Below are 15,153 nucleotides of genomic sequence, written 5' to 3'. Positions count from 1 at the left end.
AGAAAAAGGAACACTTACACACTGTTGGTGGGAATGCAGATTGGTGCAGCCGCTATGGAAGGCAGTGTGGAGGTTCCTCAAAAAATTACGAATAGAATTACCACATGACCCAGCAATCCCACTTCTGAGTATCTAGCTGAAGAAAATGAAAACACTAATTCAAATAGATATGTGTACCCCCATGTTTATTGCAACATTATTTACAATAGCCAAGATACGGAAACAACCTAAGTGTCCATCTATGGATGAATGGGTAAAGAAATTGTGATATATATACAAAATGGAATATTATTCAGCCATAAAGTAGAATGAAATCTTGCCACTTGCTACAACACAGATGAATGGATGTCGAGGGCATTGTGCTAAGTGAAAAGTCAGAGGAAGACAAATATTATGTAATCTCACTTATATGATGAATCTAAAAAAAGCCAAACTCATAGAAACAGAGAGTAGAATAGTGGGTACTGGGGGCAAGGATTGGGGTGGGTAGTAAATGGAAAGATGTTGGTCGACGAGTACAAATTTTCAGCTATAAGGTAAACAAGTTCTGGGTATCTAATGTACAGCTTGGTGACTATAGTTAACAATATTGTATTATATACTTGAAAGCTGTTAAGAGAGTAGATCTTAAAAGTTATCACGGCCAAAAAATAATAGTAATTATGTAAGGGGATATTTGTGTTAACTAACCCTATTGTGTTAATCATTTTGTACAACTAGAGTGCTCTCCCTTGCACTATCATTGAGGTCTGACAAGCTCGAGAACTCATCCTAGAAAAAGTGCTACATACCTCATTGCTGAATATCACCACGGTCACCTTCGAAGTACTCCCCTTGGGAAGCTATGCACCGACGCCAGTGGCTAGTCCACCCTTCAAAGCAATTTTGGAACTCTTTGTCTTGAATGGTCATCAGAGCTGTCATTGTATTACTCTTGATTTCCTGAATGTCATAAAAATGTCTTCCTTTCAGTACTTCCTTTATCTTCAGGTAAAGAAAGAAGTTATTGGGGGCCAGATCAGGTGACTAGGGAGGGTGTTCTGATATGGTTATTTGTTTACTGGCTAAAAACTCTCTCACAGACAGTGCCGTGTGAGCTGGTGCATTGTCGTGATGCAAGAGCCATGAATTGTTGGCGAAAAGTTCAGGTCGTCTAACTTTTCAACGCAGCCTTTTCAGCACTTCCAAATAGTAAACTTGGTAAACTGTTTGTCCAGTTGGTACAAATTCATAATGAATAATCCCTCTGATACCATAGTTGCAACAAGTTCGCGAACTTGTCAGACGTATCAACTCATCATGTTGTTTTATACCTTAAATTTACATGTTGTATGTCACTAATATCTCAATAAAACTGGGAGGGAAAAAAAACTGAGAACGAATTAGCAGCTAGCACATATGAGGTACTTACTGTGTGACCAGCACCTTGGGTCCATTCCCTCGTGTAGTTTACACAATATCCCTCTCTGGTAGGTATAACTGTTATCCCCGTTTCTAAAGAAATGAAGACTTAGATAAGTAGCAAAATCACCAGTTAGTAGGATCTATCTGCATCCAGGGCTGGGTTCTTAGTCCCTATTATATACTTAGCACTTTTGAAAGATGAGTGATAAGTTTGGTGTAATCCTTATGTATTATGTGAAATACTTATTTAACATCTGCACTGGAAAAATAGAGACCCAGTCAAACCCCATGTTTTTTAAAGGGAAAGTCACCCTATGTGAAGTTCAGGCTATAGATATTTATCTCTCCTCCCCTAGAAGTGGGGGACTCTTCAGTGAATGTATTGAAAATGTCAATGGTGGTGGTGAAGGTTTATAATGCGGATGATGGGATCCCAGAGGGAAGCCCTGCTCTCCCTGGCACTCTCACTGAGTGGTGTTCCCCTGGGGGAACGTCTCATCTATTCACTCCCATGCAAGGCTTACCCTACACTGGGCTACCCATGGGCATGTCACTCAGTGAAAGGGCTTATAGGGAAACCAACCCACATCAGCTACCCAGTGCTCAGAATCAGCACAACCAAGATGCCAGAATCGCTAGCCATGAGGAGACCCGGCAGTCTTAAAGATGAAGACAAAGATAATCTGAGGCCCTAAGTCCAAAGGAACCAGATAAAATTTCAAAAAAAGAAGAGAACTTAAAATTACATTTCTAATAACCTCAGAGAGTCTTGAGAGTATAGTTCATCCATAAAGGAATGAAGTGCTATGCAAAAGACACAGAAAATAAGAATGCTCTCAGATTGAAAATACAGGGTTGTCAAAATTAGAAATTAGTAAAACTAAACATAAACTTAAAAATAATCCCCCAGGGCATAGCATAAAAAGGACCAAAAGTAGAGGCAAAAATAAAAATGTACAAGGGAAAAGAAAAATTAAGGCTCAATCAATGAGGTCCAGCATCCACCCAATAAGCACCTACCCAAAAAGATCAGAAGGGAGAAAACTATCAAAGATGAAAGAAGAGACATTCCCAGAGTTGAGATATACATGTCTTTGGATTTAAAAGACCCACTGAGAAAATACCCAAATTTAGATAGACCCTTGTAAAAACATTTTTAGAAAGAAAAGATCAAACCTTCAAGAGACAAAATGTGGTCACCTATGAAGGAAAAGAATTCAATCTATTTTCAACCTAATACCAGCATGCTGAATGCCAGAGGGCAATGCCTCCCAGTTTCTGAGGGAACATTATTTCAGCTTAGGTTTTCTAGCCTGCCAAGCCATCAATCAGTGGAAAGGCAGAAGAAAGATTTTTCATACATGCAAGGACTCAGAAAGCTTATCTTCCCTAAGGCCTTTCTTAGCAAGTAATTTACAGATATTATCCCGCAAAATAACGGAAACCAAGTGTGGGGGCAGAGCCCCAGAGAGAAGTTTCCAGGCTCTTGGCCTCACATAGACAGGTGCTGGCTCAGGTAGTAAATGGCCAACTGTGATTGCATGGCCATCAGCTGTGGCTAGTTGGCTGTCAGCTGTAACCAGTGAGCCATTGGCCACTAATATAACTGCTGTGGCTACGCTAGCAAAAAAGAGGAAGAATGGGGGCTAGCAAGAAGATGGTGGCTGGGCTGGCAAGCGTGGATGGCGGTTTGCGGACAGTGTGGATCCAGCCTCCAGTGAGAGTATAGTGCCGCCAGAGAGAATATAGTGGTATGACTCCCCTACCTATGTCTCCGTGGGTGTTCCTTTTTGGCCTCACCATGTCATGCGTTCTTATGTGGGCAGCAGGAGCAGAGACCATGCAGGCCGCCCTGCATTACACCAAGAAAGAAGATAACAAAGGGTTAGGAACAAGTAGACCCAGGGCGACACTGAGGGCCCTTCTTGAATGTCAGCTGTGCTGCCCACCCAGAGCGCAAAGAGCCCAGACCAGGAGCAGAGGCAGAGTTTCCAGCAGGGAAATGCTACGGAAGAAAGGACCATCTTCAGAAACAAAGCATGATTGAAAAACTAGATAAAGGTAAATTATGCTAGAAGAAAAAAGGAAAAGACAACAAGAAACTTGAAGGAAAACACAAAAAATTAACAAGAAACTCATGGACCGCTGTGGGGACACATCGCCAGAGAGCAGTTTCCAGGCTCTTGGCCTCACGTGAAAAAGTACTGGCTCAGGTAGTAAATGGCCATCAACTGTGATTGGATGGCCATCAGCTGTGGCTAGTTGGCCGTCAGCTGTAACCAGTGAGCCATTGGCCACTAATGTAACTACTGTGGCTACGCTAGCAGAAAATGGGGGCTAGCAAGAAGATGGTGGCTGAGCTAGCAAGAGCAGATTGCAGTTAGCACGGCAGATTGCAGCTAGTAAGTGGGGTTGGTTGGCAGAGACAAGTGGACGGCGGGTTGCGGACTGTGTTGCTCCTGCTTCTTGTGTCTCCAACCCAGCTGCCAGCGAGAATATACTGGTATGACTCCCCTATATATGGCTCCGTGGGTGTTCCTTTTTGGCCTCGCCACATCCTGCGTTCTTATGTGGGGAGCGGGACCAGAGACCCCGCATGACACCCTGCACGACAAATGGTGCAGCGAGCAGGGTACGGTGTTGGCCGAAACTCTCTGAAGGGCAGTGGAGCAGTTTGTGCGTATGAACACTCAGTCTCAGGAAGACTAGGAGGAGCAGCTGCTGGAGAGCTGGACCCCCGTGGAGGGGTGGGAGGACGTGGACGGTTCCCCAACCAGCATAGACTGCAGGAAGCAAAGGAAGTTGTGGCCCTGTGGGCTGGGAAGTGCTTGCTGAGGCAGCCCAGATGCAGGACTTGTAGTCCCAGGAGGAAACGCTTGCTGAGTCCTCCATGGGAGATGAGGGTGAGGTCAAGGTCATCCTTCACCCCAAGGACAGCCCTGGCGAAATGACTATGGACTATGGGGAATTGCCTTCCATCCCTAATTTAATGGACTGCTTGACTGTTTGCTTGGGAATATACCATATAGTGGAACTGGCAGATGTTTGCTTTTGCGTCTCAACCAGTCGCCGTGGAGAATATGTGAAAAAGACTGGTGGTACCCTGAGAACCTTGGCTGAGTCCAGGAAGTCTGGCTGTGCCCAGAGAGAGTGGCAGTGCCCTGCAAACCTTGGCTGAGTCCAGGAAGTCTGGCTGAGCCCAGAGAGAGTGGCAGTGCCCTGAGAGCCCTGGCTGAGTCCAGGAAGTCTGGCTGTGCCCAGAGAGAGTGGCAGTGCCCTGAGAGCCCTGGCTGAGTCCAGGAAGTCTGGCTGTGCCCAGAGAGAGTGGCAATGTCCTAAGAAACCCTGGCTGTGTCTGGGGAGACTGATGGTACCCTAAGAAGCCCAGGAAGTCTGGCTGTGCCCAGAAGGACTGGTGGTGCCCTGAGAAACCCTGGCTGTGCCCAGAGAGCCTGGCTGTGTCCAGGATATTGCATTCACCTCCAGGCTCCTTGCACAGGGCCCCTTGCGGAAGACGCTTGTCGCGTAGACTGTGAGGCGAGACACTGTAGGGGTGGACTGTGGGGACAGAGCCAGGAGTGCAATGTCCAGGCTCTCGGCCTCCGTGGAAAGGTTCTAGCTCAAGTAGTAAATGGCCATCAACTGTGATTGGATGGCCATCAGTTGTGGCTAGTTGGCCATCAGCTGTAACCAGTGAGCCATTGGCCACTAATATAACTGCTATGGCTAGGCTAGCAGAAAATGGAGGCTAGCAAGAAGATGGTGGCTGAGCCTGCAAGCGTGGAGTGTGGATTGCGGATTGCAGAAAGGCAGATTGCAGCTAGTAAATGGAGAGTCAGTCGGTTGGCAGAAAAGCGGACAGCAGGTCGCACGTCATGTGAATCCAGCCTCCAGTGAGACTATAGTGGTGTGACTCCCCTACCTGTGGATCTGTGGGTGTTCCTTTTTGGCCTCACCATATCCTGCGTTCTTGTGTGGGGAGCAAGAGCTGAGACCCCGCCGGACGCCTTGCATGACAACCGCATGTGAAACAAACTGTGATAAGACATGCTTTTTAGCATCGAAGCTTCAGTGAATTGTAAGATAATAGACTCCATTTGACCTTGCTGCTAGGAGTGTGCTCCTTGCACATGTGACCCCTGTAGGATCTTGTTAAACCAGCTGGGAAGGTATAATTCCAGCACAGATGATCCGACCCAACCCAGAACAATATCATGTAGACATAAAAATCTGAACACTTTTAATAGGAGTTGTGGGGACAGAGCCCCAGAAAGCAGTTTCCAGGCTCTCGGCCTCACATAGAAAGGTGCTGGCTCAGGTAGTAAATGGCTATCAACTGTGATTGCATGGCTATCAGCTGTGGCTAGTTGGCTGTCAGCTGTAACCAGTGAGCCATTGGCCACTAATATAACTGCTGTGGCTACGCTGGCAGAAAGGAAAAAAAATGGGGGCTAGCAAGAAGATGGTGACTGAGCCTGCAAGCGGAGCAATGAGGGTTGAGAATTGTGTGGCTCCTGTTTCCTGTTTCTCCAACCCAGCCTCCAGCGAGACTATAGTGGTATGACTCCCCTATCTATGGCTCCGTGGGTGTTCCTTTTTGGCCTCACCATATCCTGCGTTCTCTTGTGGGGAGCGGGAGCAGAGACCCCGCTGGACTCCCTGCACAACAGAGTTAAATTCCTAAAGTCAACTGATACAAAGGGCATAGGAGACCCGGTTGTGAATTCAGGAAAGAATGTAAATATTAATGACTTTAGGTAAAAGTAAAGGCATAGTTGATGACAGAATGGATGTGAAAGAGAGAGAGAAGAGGTGGGGAAAAGGGAAGAGGTACCAATTCCATATCTTACAGAGTCGAGATGGAGAGATAATGTCCATACAAATATTTATGTATGTTTTTTATAGTTACAATGATAACCTAGTTGAATTATTTTAAAAATAATGAATCACCAACTGTTAGGAAGAGAGGAGTGAGGTCGTGTAGAGTGAGCAAAACCCTCATCTTTCATGGGGGTAAATCAAGAAATTGGATATAAGCTAATCATCTAGAGTTATGGGGGTAACCATCAGCAAAACCCAAACTACAAAATGATAAAAAGAGGTTGTCTCTCAGAGGTGATGGCAAAGGTTGGTATAAAAGATTAGATAAAACAAAAAGCTAAAAATTCAGTTAAAAACAAAGAAAGGAATAAATACTGTAAATGTGTATGAAATGCAAACTTAATTGGAAACCTGTCAGGAATTGAAGTAGATTTCCTTGTGTTTCTGCCTCCATGAACAGACACATACCTATATTAATTTTCTCTTCCTCCTAATATCTGCTTATGGTTAGTTTCTGCTTCCTCGTAGCTTCAGTTTACCAGGACCCCTTGTATCAGTCAGCATGTAGATAGGAAAGAGATCAGACCTGATTAATATAAGATTCTTGTCAAAGGCGAGGCCAGGTTCAGGGAAACCAGTGAAGGTTGGGGAAGCACCATAGAGCTAGCAGTGTAGGAAGCTCCATCACTCCTAGGTCTACACGTTGAGGCAATTAGCGAAGTGGAGAGGTGGGTGGGGAGAACTGCCCTGGAGGGGCTGAGACCTTCGGAGAACAATGAACCTCTGCCAACCACAACCAGGGCAAAAAAGACTTCATGTCTCTCCCTAAGCAAGGGGCCCAGTCTCCCAGGCAGGGTCAAGGTGGAGAGAGTGGCCAGGAGATTTGGAGGGGCAAACGGAGAACATCCAACACACCCTGTGGCTTTTTTTCTATAAGTCCCTTTATTACATTCCTCATGGCAGTGACTTTAGTCTCTCAGTATTTCCTAGTTCCGATTTCTAGCTGAGTGAATGAGAGCATTGCAGCTCTGCCATCATTGGCCAGGCTGTGGATTAGCTGCCCTTGGGTCAGCTGCCTGATGCAATCAGCTCCATTGGAAGTGGTGGGCTTGAGCGAGCAGTAAATGTACTACAAAACATCCTCACTCTGGGTGGAGCCGTTTCACCTGTTGGCAGGTCTAAAACAGACGCAAATGTGGGCTCCTGTATCACATATAAATTAAGCAATAATCATTGCAACGTTGTAATTGACTTGTCTCAGGGCTCAAATGATCACAGTTAAGGTTTATTGAGCACTATGATGCAGGCACTTAATGGGTGTTCTCTCATCTAATCTTTGCCACTGTTCTGTAAGTTGGCCTAATCGTTGTTTGTACGTCACACACAAAGAGGTCACACTGGCAGAGGTTCAGCAGCCTGCCAGAGGATGCCCAGTGACAGGTAAGTGGTGGAGGCTGGATTTCACCCAATCTGACGCTGGACCCGAGCTCCTGAACACCATTCTTGTCACATCTATGGGAAACAAAATAAAAATTAACATCATCTTTTAAAAGGGGTATATTTGGGGAGCGTTTCTTCCTTTCCACCAGTGTTTCCAAAAGTAATATTATAGCAGTACTATAGCTATCCAAGTTGTTGCCATTAGGGAAAACAGGATAATGGGCAGACAGGATGTAACTGGATTATGTCTTACAATTGCATGTGAGTGTACATTGATCTCAAAATAAAGCTAAACAAATATCACAGAAGCAGCACAACTACCATGTAAGGTAACTTCTATGTGCCAGGCACTGTTCTAGGTGCTGGAGAGACAGCAGAGGGGGACACACGAAAATCCTTGACCTCACGGAAGTGTCATTCTAAGGGAAATTGGCTTGTCCAAAGCTTCATTCAGTCCGGTTGCTTGTAATTCAAGTTATGAAATACATGCTTATTACCGTAAACGCTGATTATAAAGTATTCACTTTCTGGTCCCCTGAAAGGTGGGTCTGAGTAGGTTTCCCTGGGTTACTTGACAAGGCTCATCGTACTTGTGAATACCAAGCCTTGTCGCAAACGGTAAATAAACGAGTCAGTGTTTCTCTCGACTCTCAAAATACCTGCCAAATGTAAGCTAGGCTCTCGATTCCACACGTGCTTGGAAAGACTGACTACCTTCTCTTCCCGGCTCTTTGCTCCAGGCTACAGAGAGCGCCCAAGTGCGCAGCCGTGGACACAGGCGGTTGTCTTCGAGAAGGTGCGGACGTGACTGATGAATCGCAAATCCCGGCTGGTGCTCGCAAAGACAGACGATTGTCTCCACCGTTCAGGGGCATGAGCGGTCCAAGACATCCGGGCAGAAGATGCAGCCGGCAGACGGAAGACGGCAGCCCCCAAAGCGCTGAGGGGAGTCCCTCCAGGCGTTTCCGTGCCGGCTCCAAGTTTTCTCCATGATGTCCTGTAACGGCACGTCCATTGAGACTTTCGAATACGCGCTGCTGACCGGGAGCAACTCATCCGACACCGGGGCGACCACTCCGCCCGCGCCCCTCCGGGTGTGCTTGGCGGTGATCATGCTGCTGATGATGGTCGTCGGACTCCTCGGCAATGCTGTCGTCTGCGTCATCGTGTACCAGAGGCCGGCCATGCGCTCAGCCATCAACCTGTTGCTGGCCACGCTGGCCTTCTCTGACATCATGCTGTCCTTATGCTGCATGCCCTTCACCGCCATCACGCTCATCACCGTCCACTGGCACTTCGGGGACTACTTTTGCCGGCTGTCAGCCACACTCTACTGGTTTTTCGTCCTGGAGGGCGTGGCCATCCTGCTTATCATCAGCGTGGACCGCTTTCTCATCATCGTCCAACGCCAGGACAAGCTGAACCCGCGGAGGGCCAAGGTGATCATCGCCGTGTCCTGGGCGCTGTCTTTCTGCGTGTCGGCTCCCTCGCTGGCCGGCTGGACCATCGTGGAGGTGCCGGCGCGGGCCCCCCAGTGCGTACTGGGCTACACAGAGTTCCCGGCCAGCCGTGCCTACGTGGTGACGCTGGTGGTGGCCGTGTTCTTCGTCCCCTTCGGTGTCATGCTGTGCTCTTACCTGTGTATCCTGCACACCTTCCGGAAGAACGCCACCCGCGTCCACAACCAGTCCGACAGCCTGGACCTCAGACAGCTCACCAGGGCCGGCTTGAGGCGGCTCCAGCGGCAGCAGCAGGTCAGCTTGGACTTGAGCTTCAAAACCAAGGCCTTCACCACCATCCTCATCCTCTTCGTGGGCTTTTCGCTGTGCTGGCTGCCGCACTCGGTCTACAGCCTCCTGTCCGTGTTTAGCCGCAGGTTCTACTGCAGCCCCTCCTTCTACACCACCAGCTCCTGCGTCCTGTGGCTGAGCTACGTCAAGTCTGTCTTCAACCCCATCGTCTACTGCTGGAGGATCAAAAAGTTCCGCGAGGCCTGCATCGAGTTGCTGCCGCAGACCTTTCAAATCCCCCCCAGAGTGCCTGAGCGGATCCGAAGGAGAATCCAGCCAAGCACGGTCTATGCCTGCAACGAAAATCAGTCCGCCGTCTAGAGAGAGGCAGGCGGAGGGGAGGAGGCGCGCAGAGCCGGGGCGGACCGAGCCCCGCTGTCTGTCTGCTCTGCCTCCTGGCACCTGAGTCGCTCGGCGTTTTGTGGTGGTCATTTAAGCACAAAGGTACTCATTTGTTACCAGATGACCTGCTACTCCCAAGTTTGCAACATGAAGTAGTTTTGTTTCTTGCTGAAGGGTGTGGGTCTGATGGAACCTGGAAGGTAGTTAAGATGCTGGGAAACGGGTAAAGAGGTGCAGAAGGTGGGCAGAAAGTTAGGGAAGAGGAGGGCAGCTGGGAGTGAGGTTGGTTGAGTGTGGAGCAGGAGGAAAGCTCTGTCTGAAGAGCTCCGTCTGCGCCAGCTTAAGAGAAACCCCCATAGTGCCATATTGCGATGTGAGAAACCCAAGTGGGTGTCCTTTATTTGACACCAGCATTCCTCAGAGGCATTTACCTTTGTGATTTATGGGGAAAAGTGCAAGGTTCTTTACGTTGATCAGATGTGCATTTCTGACCAGGCCAAACCATTCTTTCTAGAAACCAAAATCACACTGGGAAGCAGAGTGAGCCCCTGTGCTTCTCTGTTCCCATTGTGGCACGTTGGAGGCCTCAGTGGCTCAAAGTCCAGGGACAGTCCAGCGACAGCTCAGCTGAGATGAGAAGCCCACCGAGTGCTTGTGCATGTACCACACCCCTCCTACCTGCATAACCTACTCTATCCCTGTGACCCGAAGCCCTTCATCCTCACTGTCTGCGCGACGGTCCCTCTGTCCTTCTTTCCCTTCACTCTTTCCCATGCCTCCATCAATATCCAGTGCACAGAAAAAACACAGTCCTTCTCTTGTACTTCATCTTTTCAGCAAGTGTTTGTAGCGACTTGCTTTCAGTCTCACAAGTGGTCAGTGGGCTTTGTTTACACGTTTCCTCTCCACACCCTGAGGCTGCAGCTTCTGTGAGCTGCCACATCCACCTCCACTGTGGAACTGCCAGCAGGGGGCGTACTAGACACCCAACCCGCTGGCAGGTCCTAACTGATCTCTGTGCTCCTCCTACCTCATTCAGATGCTGTCCTCTGGGCCACATACCCACAACCTTGGTCCTTGAGCCCAAGTAGGACTGGGGTCCCAGGACTGAAACTGCCTAGAGGGGACCTTTCTGCTTGTGCTGCATCCTTGGCCGCTGTACCCAGGGCCACCCATTACCACAGGGAGCTTTTGATGTGGGATCAACTTTCTTCAGTTCAAGGCACACCACTGAGTCCATGAAGCTCTCTACAGTTTCAGATCTGAAGAGAGTGGGGCATTTAAAGAGAAATTCAGAAAACCTGATTCCAAGTCTATCAAGAACTAGTCATGTGACCTTGTTCGTTGCGTATCTCTTCTCTGGGCCTCAGTTTCCCCATTTGCCAAGTGAGGAAGCAGGTCTAGAGGATCTCCAATGTCTCTTTCATCTCTCAGACACTCTGATTCTAAAATGTATGTGCTGTCTGCTTGTGGTCAGCAGAACCCCTGCATTCGTTTATTTACCCCTCAATGAGCCTTTATCAAGTGCCTACTAGATGCAGGGCACTGTGGGGGAGAAAGTGATGGACATACGCAGGCTGTGCCCAAAAGCAGTCATCTGATTTATCTCAAAGATAATCGTAACTCAAATTTGGCCCAAGTACACAGACGCTCCCTTTTGTTTCTCTTCTTGTTTCCTTTCCAAGGTAGTATTAAGAGGCCAGCTCCTCATTCTCACAGTTGCTTCCTGTGGTACTGGTGACAGAGGCAGGGAAAAAGGGAGTTGAGGAGAAGAATATACTTAATCTAAGCCCAGAGGAGGATTTGTCCAGAAAATAGCTGATATCTTTTCTCACTAACTCCATCCTCCTTTTATACCCAGATGGATAAAGAAAGATGGCAGTTGGTATGTGGTTGAGGTGGGACCCATCAATTCTGTGTCCCGAGTGCCCCTAGCAAGGTCAGGGTTTGCCTTCAGCTCCCATGAGGCAGACTTGCATAGCCTCAGTGGTGTCCAAGGGCAAAGCCAGACCACAGAGGGGACCAGCCAGTGGGCACCTCCCCTCTGGTGGACATTTAAGAGATTGCTCCTCCAGCGCCTTGAGTGAAAGAGAAATCACAAAGCTGAATGAATGAAGGTACCAAAATTTATATCAATCAGTGTTATATGATGTATGTTGGACAGTAATATATGTTTCAAAGTAATACTTTTGTATATATTTTAAATAAAGTATTATTGCTCTTTCAGTGTATAAGACTATGTTCTTACCCAAACTGGCACCAAGACCATGAAGAGTAGGCAAAATATCTGGAACCTGTAAGTTAGTAACTGAACTGGAATGACTATAGAAGGACATTAATGATGACAACCGGGAAAGTGTTTGAGCAATAGGGTCACTACTGTGGGAGGAGGGGACACATTTTTTAAAAATCACAGCCCTGATAAGTAACTCCAGCCAGGGAGTCTTCACCTCTGACTCTCAGTGAGCCACCTTCAGAATTCTCTCTGGCCTAACGAACTTCACCTTGCAAGGATACTATTGCATAAACACTGAGTTCTTGTCTCCTGTGAGGCTTGCAGCACTGCTTCTTTGTTTTGTGTTTTCATCTCCTCTTTAGCCTGGGAGCACCTGAATTGTTTTGTGGGGCCTTGGGCAGCGGCTAGTAACTGTCCAGGAGGTCGGAGCCCAGGTTCCTTGGGAGAGCCTCGCCTCAGAAAACAAGACAAATAAGTCTCAGAAGTGTCATCCTGATTCTGATTATCCCTGAAAATCCTTTGCATCTTGAATCTTGGTCCCTGCTGTAGGGGTGAAATAAATAAAAGCAAAGGTTCTCTAGGATGTTCTAATAACCAAGATGAGTGACAAAAGTCTAGATCAATTCCTTCTTTCCTATTCTGAGCCCTGGTTGTGCTTTCCCCAATGTGATTTATAACACATGCTTTTATTGGACAAAAAGCCTGCTAGGTAAGATTTTTCAGTGCTCTGCCCCCCTTGCTCATGCACTTGGCAGCCCTGGCCTGCAGAGCCCCTGAAGTCTCGCAGTGCCCCACACCCAGGTTTTTGCTCTTATGGAAATGCCCCGGTGGAGGGTGAAGCAGAAAGCATATGTGCTCCAGAACGGGACAGTCCAAACCCCAGTGCCACCTTGCTCTCTGTGTGGTTCCAGGCAACAGATTCTGGGTGATGTGCCCCAACTTCCTCATCTCCTAAATAGCGAAATACTCCCAGCCAGAGGCCTCCACGAAGAACAAATGAAATGATATATATTAAAGACCTTGTCTGATGCCTGGGCCATGGTAGGGGCTGACTATACAGTGGCAATAATTATTACAGTTGTACTGTCAACTTTTTATGGCCCAGATTTGTCCTTTGGGGGCAAAAGTAGCAATTTGTTTCAGAAACTGGCTGGTCAGGCCCTTTCTTCATCTTCACATGGTCCTAAGATTTCAGGGTTCAATTCACAAGAACACAGCATATACTGAAACCAGGAGTATGCATTTGACTTTAAAGAGCAAAATTCTTAATAGCCTGAACTGCACCACCTTCATTCGGTTCGAAACTCTCCCTGGGCTGTATATTGTCCTCACAGGGCTGCTAGGAGAACGGGGTGGGTGGGTGGGTGCCACCCCATTTCCATGCCAGGAATGGCAACCTAAGGTGCACATACCACTGCCCTGAGGGCGGTTCTGAGGTCTGCAGAGAGCTGAATAGCATCATTGAGAATGTAGGGAGGCAGGAGGGAAGAAGGAGTGTGGCTTAGGGTAAAAAGAGTGAGGCCTATATTACAGACACTCAACTCTAAAAGGCAGGTGGGTGGATTCTCTGCTCATGTGGTTCAGGACTCAAGTTCCTTCCATCTAGTTTCACTTTATCCCCTGAGGCATTGTCCTCATCTTTGTGGTGAATCTGGGCTGCAGCCAGGTCTGTGTTCAGGTTCCTGAGGAAAGAGTATGGAGAAGTGGGGTAAGGCACAGTGCCCTGGGCTTCCCTGGTCCAGAGCCGAGTCACGTGACCACACAGTTGCAAAGAAGGCTGGGAGATGGAGTCCTTAGCTGGGTAGCCATGTGCCCAGCCACAGCTTTCTTAGCATAGAGGGAGAAGAAAAGGATTTTGTGGATTCCCAGTGGTCTCTGCCAAGGCACTGCACAATTTTAAGATCCTAGCACGCATACAAATTCTTAAGTCCTAAGTACAGATTTCATCAATGAGCCCTTTCTCATATAAAATAAACACATCTCTGTCACATCAACCCAAGATGATTGCCTCTCTCTTTATCTCTAGCCCCCAACATATAGGGAACTGCATCCAGATACAGAAATTGCAAGAATTTACGCCTCTGCTAAGATGATAAGTCACCACATTTAACCTTTTAGACACAAAAGATATGAGACATGAATGCTAAACTGTTTGAAAATTTGCAGCCACAAAGGGATGAATTTTGCCAAGATAAAAAGAAAAAAAAATTTTTTTAAACAACAATCAACAGCGATTGAAAGGATCTTTGCCTGAGAATTTGATTATGTTAAAGGAAAGAGTATAATTTCAAAGCTTCACCTATTGAAAGGTGGACACTGCTTGACAGTGGCAAGGTAGGACACCCCCCACACCCCGGAGTGTGGGAGGGGGCTCAGGCTGGGCCATGGCAATTTAATTATTCAAGAAAAGGGAGGGCTTTGGATCCTAGCTACAAGGTTAACACCTGGATTCTATAAGAATAAAAGGGTGTTTGAATACAAAAGCACAGTGTGTGTGTGTGTGTGTGTGTGTGTGTGTGTGTGTGCGCGCGCGCGTGCGCGCGCGCGCACGGAGTTGAGCAGGCATCCACGGTTACTTTAGCAGACAGTTCCAGTTTACATCCTGCTCTCTAGCCTTTCATCCTGGAAGAGCAGGGGACACAGTATTCTAGGAATAGGAGAGGTGCCAGAGATCACCTGGCTCAGAGAGGGAAACAGGAAGGGCTGAGGCACAGACAGATTTTTCCTAATTAGTCAGATAGGAACACAGAGAACTGCATGAGAAACACTTGGACATGACCAGAACTTTACTTTCTGCAGTCAGGAACCTAAGGGCACTGATATGCAAGTTCAGCCTTCAGAGGTGTTCAGGGAAAAGCCTAAAGGGCCCCAAAGGCTGGGTGATAAGTGAATGCCTTGCACTGGACCTGCATAATCCATCTCTGTGTTCTCTCCTGCCACCTCTGGCCCCTGCTGTCCCTTTGCCAACCCTAAGCAGTCCAGTCAAGGGGGAAAAAAATAGCCATGCTCATTTCCAGAAGCAGTTTTTTGAAAGACAGGCTTGCTGCTCCTTACTGACTGTCCTGTTGGGGACTATTGTTTCTCATTTCCTCCCTCATTGGAATGCTGCTGCTATATTCC

General features: G+C 47.7%; 1 protein-coding gene across 4 annotated transcripts in view; it reads left to right on the top strand.

Moving 5' to 3' along the window:
- The window catches only part of GPR45 (G protein-coupled receptor 45), an 85,656-nt gene extending 73,635 nt beyond the window's left edge, over positions 1-12,021 (top strand). For 2 of the 4 annotated variants that reach the window (XM_074332474.2, XM_074332473.2), the window contains exon 2: positions 8,413-12,021. In XM_074332474.2, coding sequence (XP_074188575.1) covers positions 8,655-9,776 — 1,122 coding nt within the window. In that variant the 5' untranslated portion in view covers positions 8,413-8,654 and the 3' untranslated portion in view covers positions 9,777-12,021. Of the gene's footprint in view, positions 1-8,405 lie in introns of all 4 variants that reach the window. The other 2 variants (XM_019751703.3, XM_019751705.3) reach the window with 1 other exon arrangement.
- Positions 12,022-15,153: the final 3,132 nt, after the last annotated feature.

This window comes from Rhinolophus sinicus, chromosome 2, assembly GCF_057876585.1.
Source record: "Rhinolophus sinicus isolate RSI-liver-muscle chromosome 2, RSI-T2T, whole genome shotgun sequence".
Classification (NCBI taxonomy): Eukaryota; Metazoa; Chordata; class Mammalia; order Chiroptera; family Rhinolophidae; genus Rhinolophus; species Rhinolophus sinicus.
The sequence above is the reverse complement of the archived record's forward strand: the minus strand, read 5'-3'. Positions and strand labels throughout refer to the sequence as shown.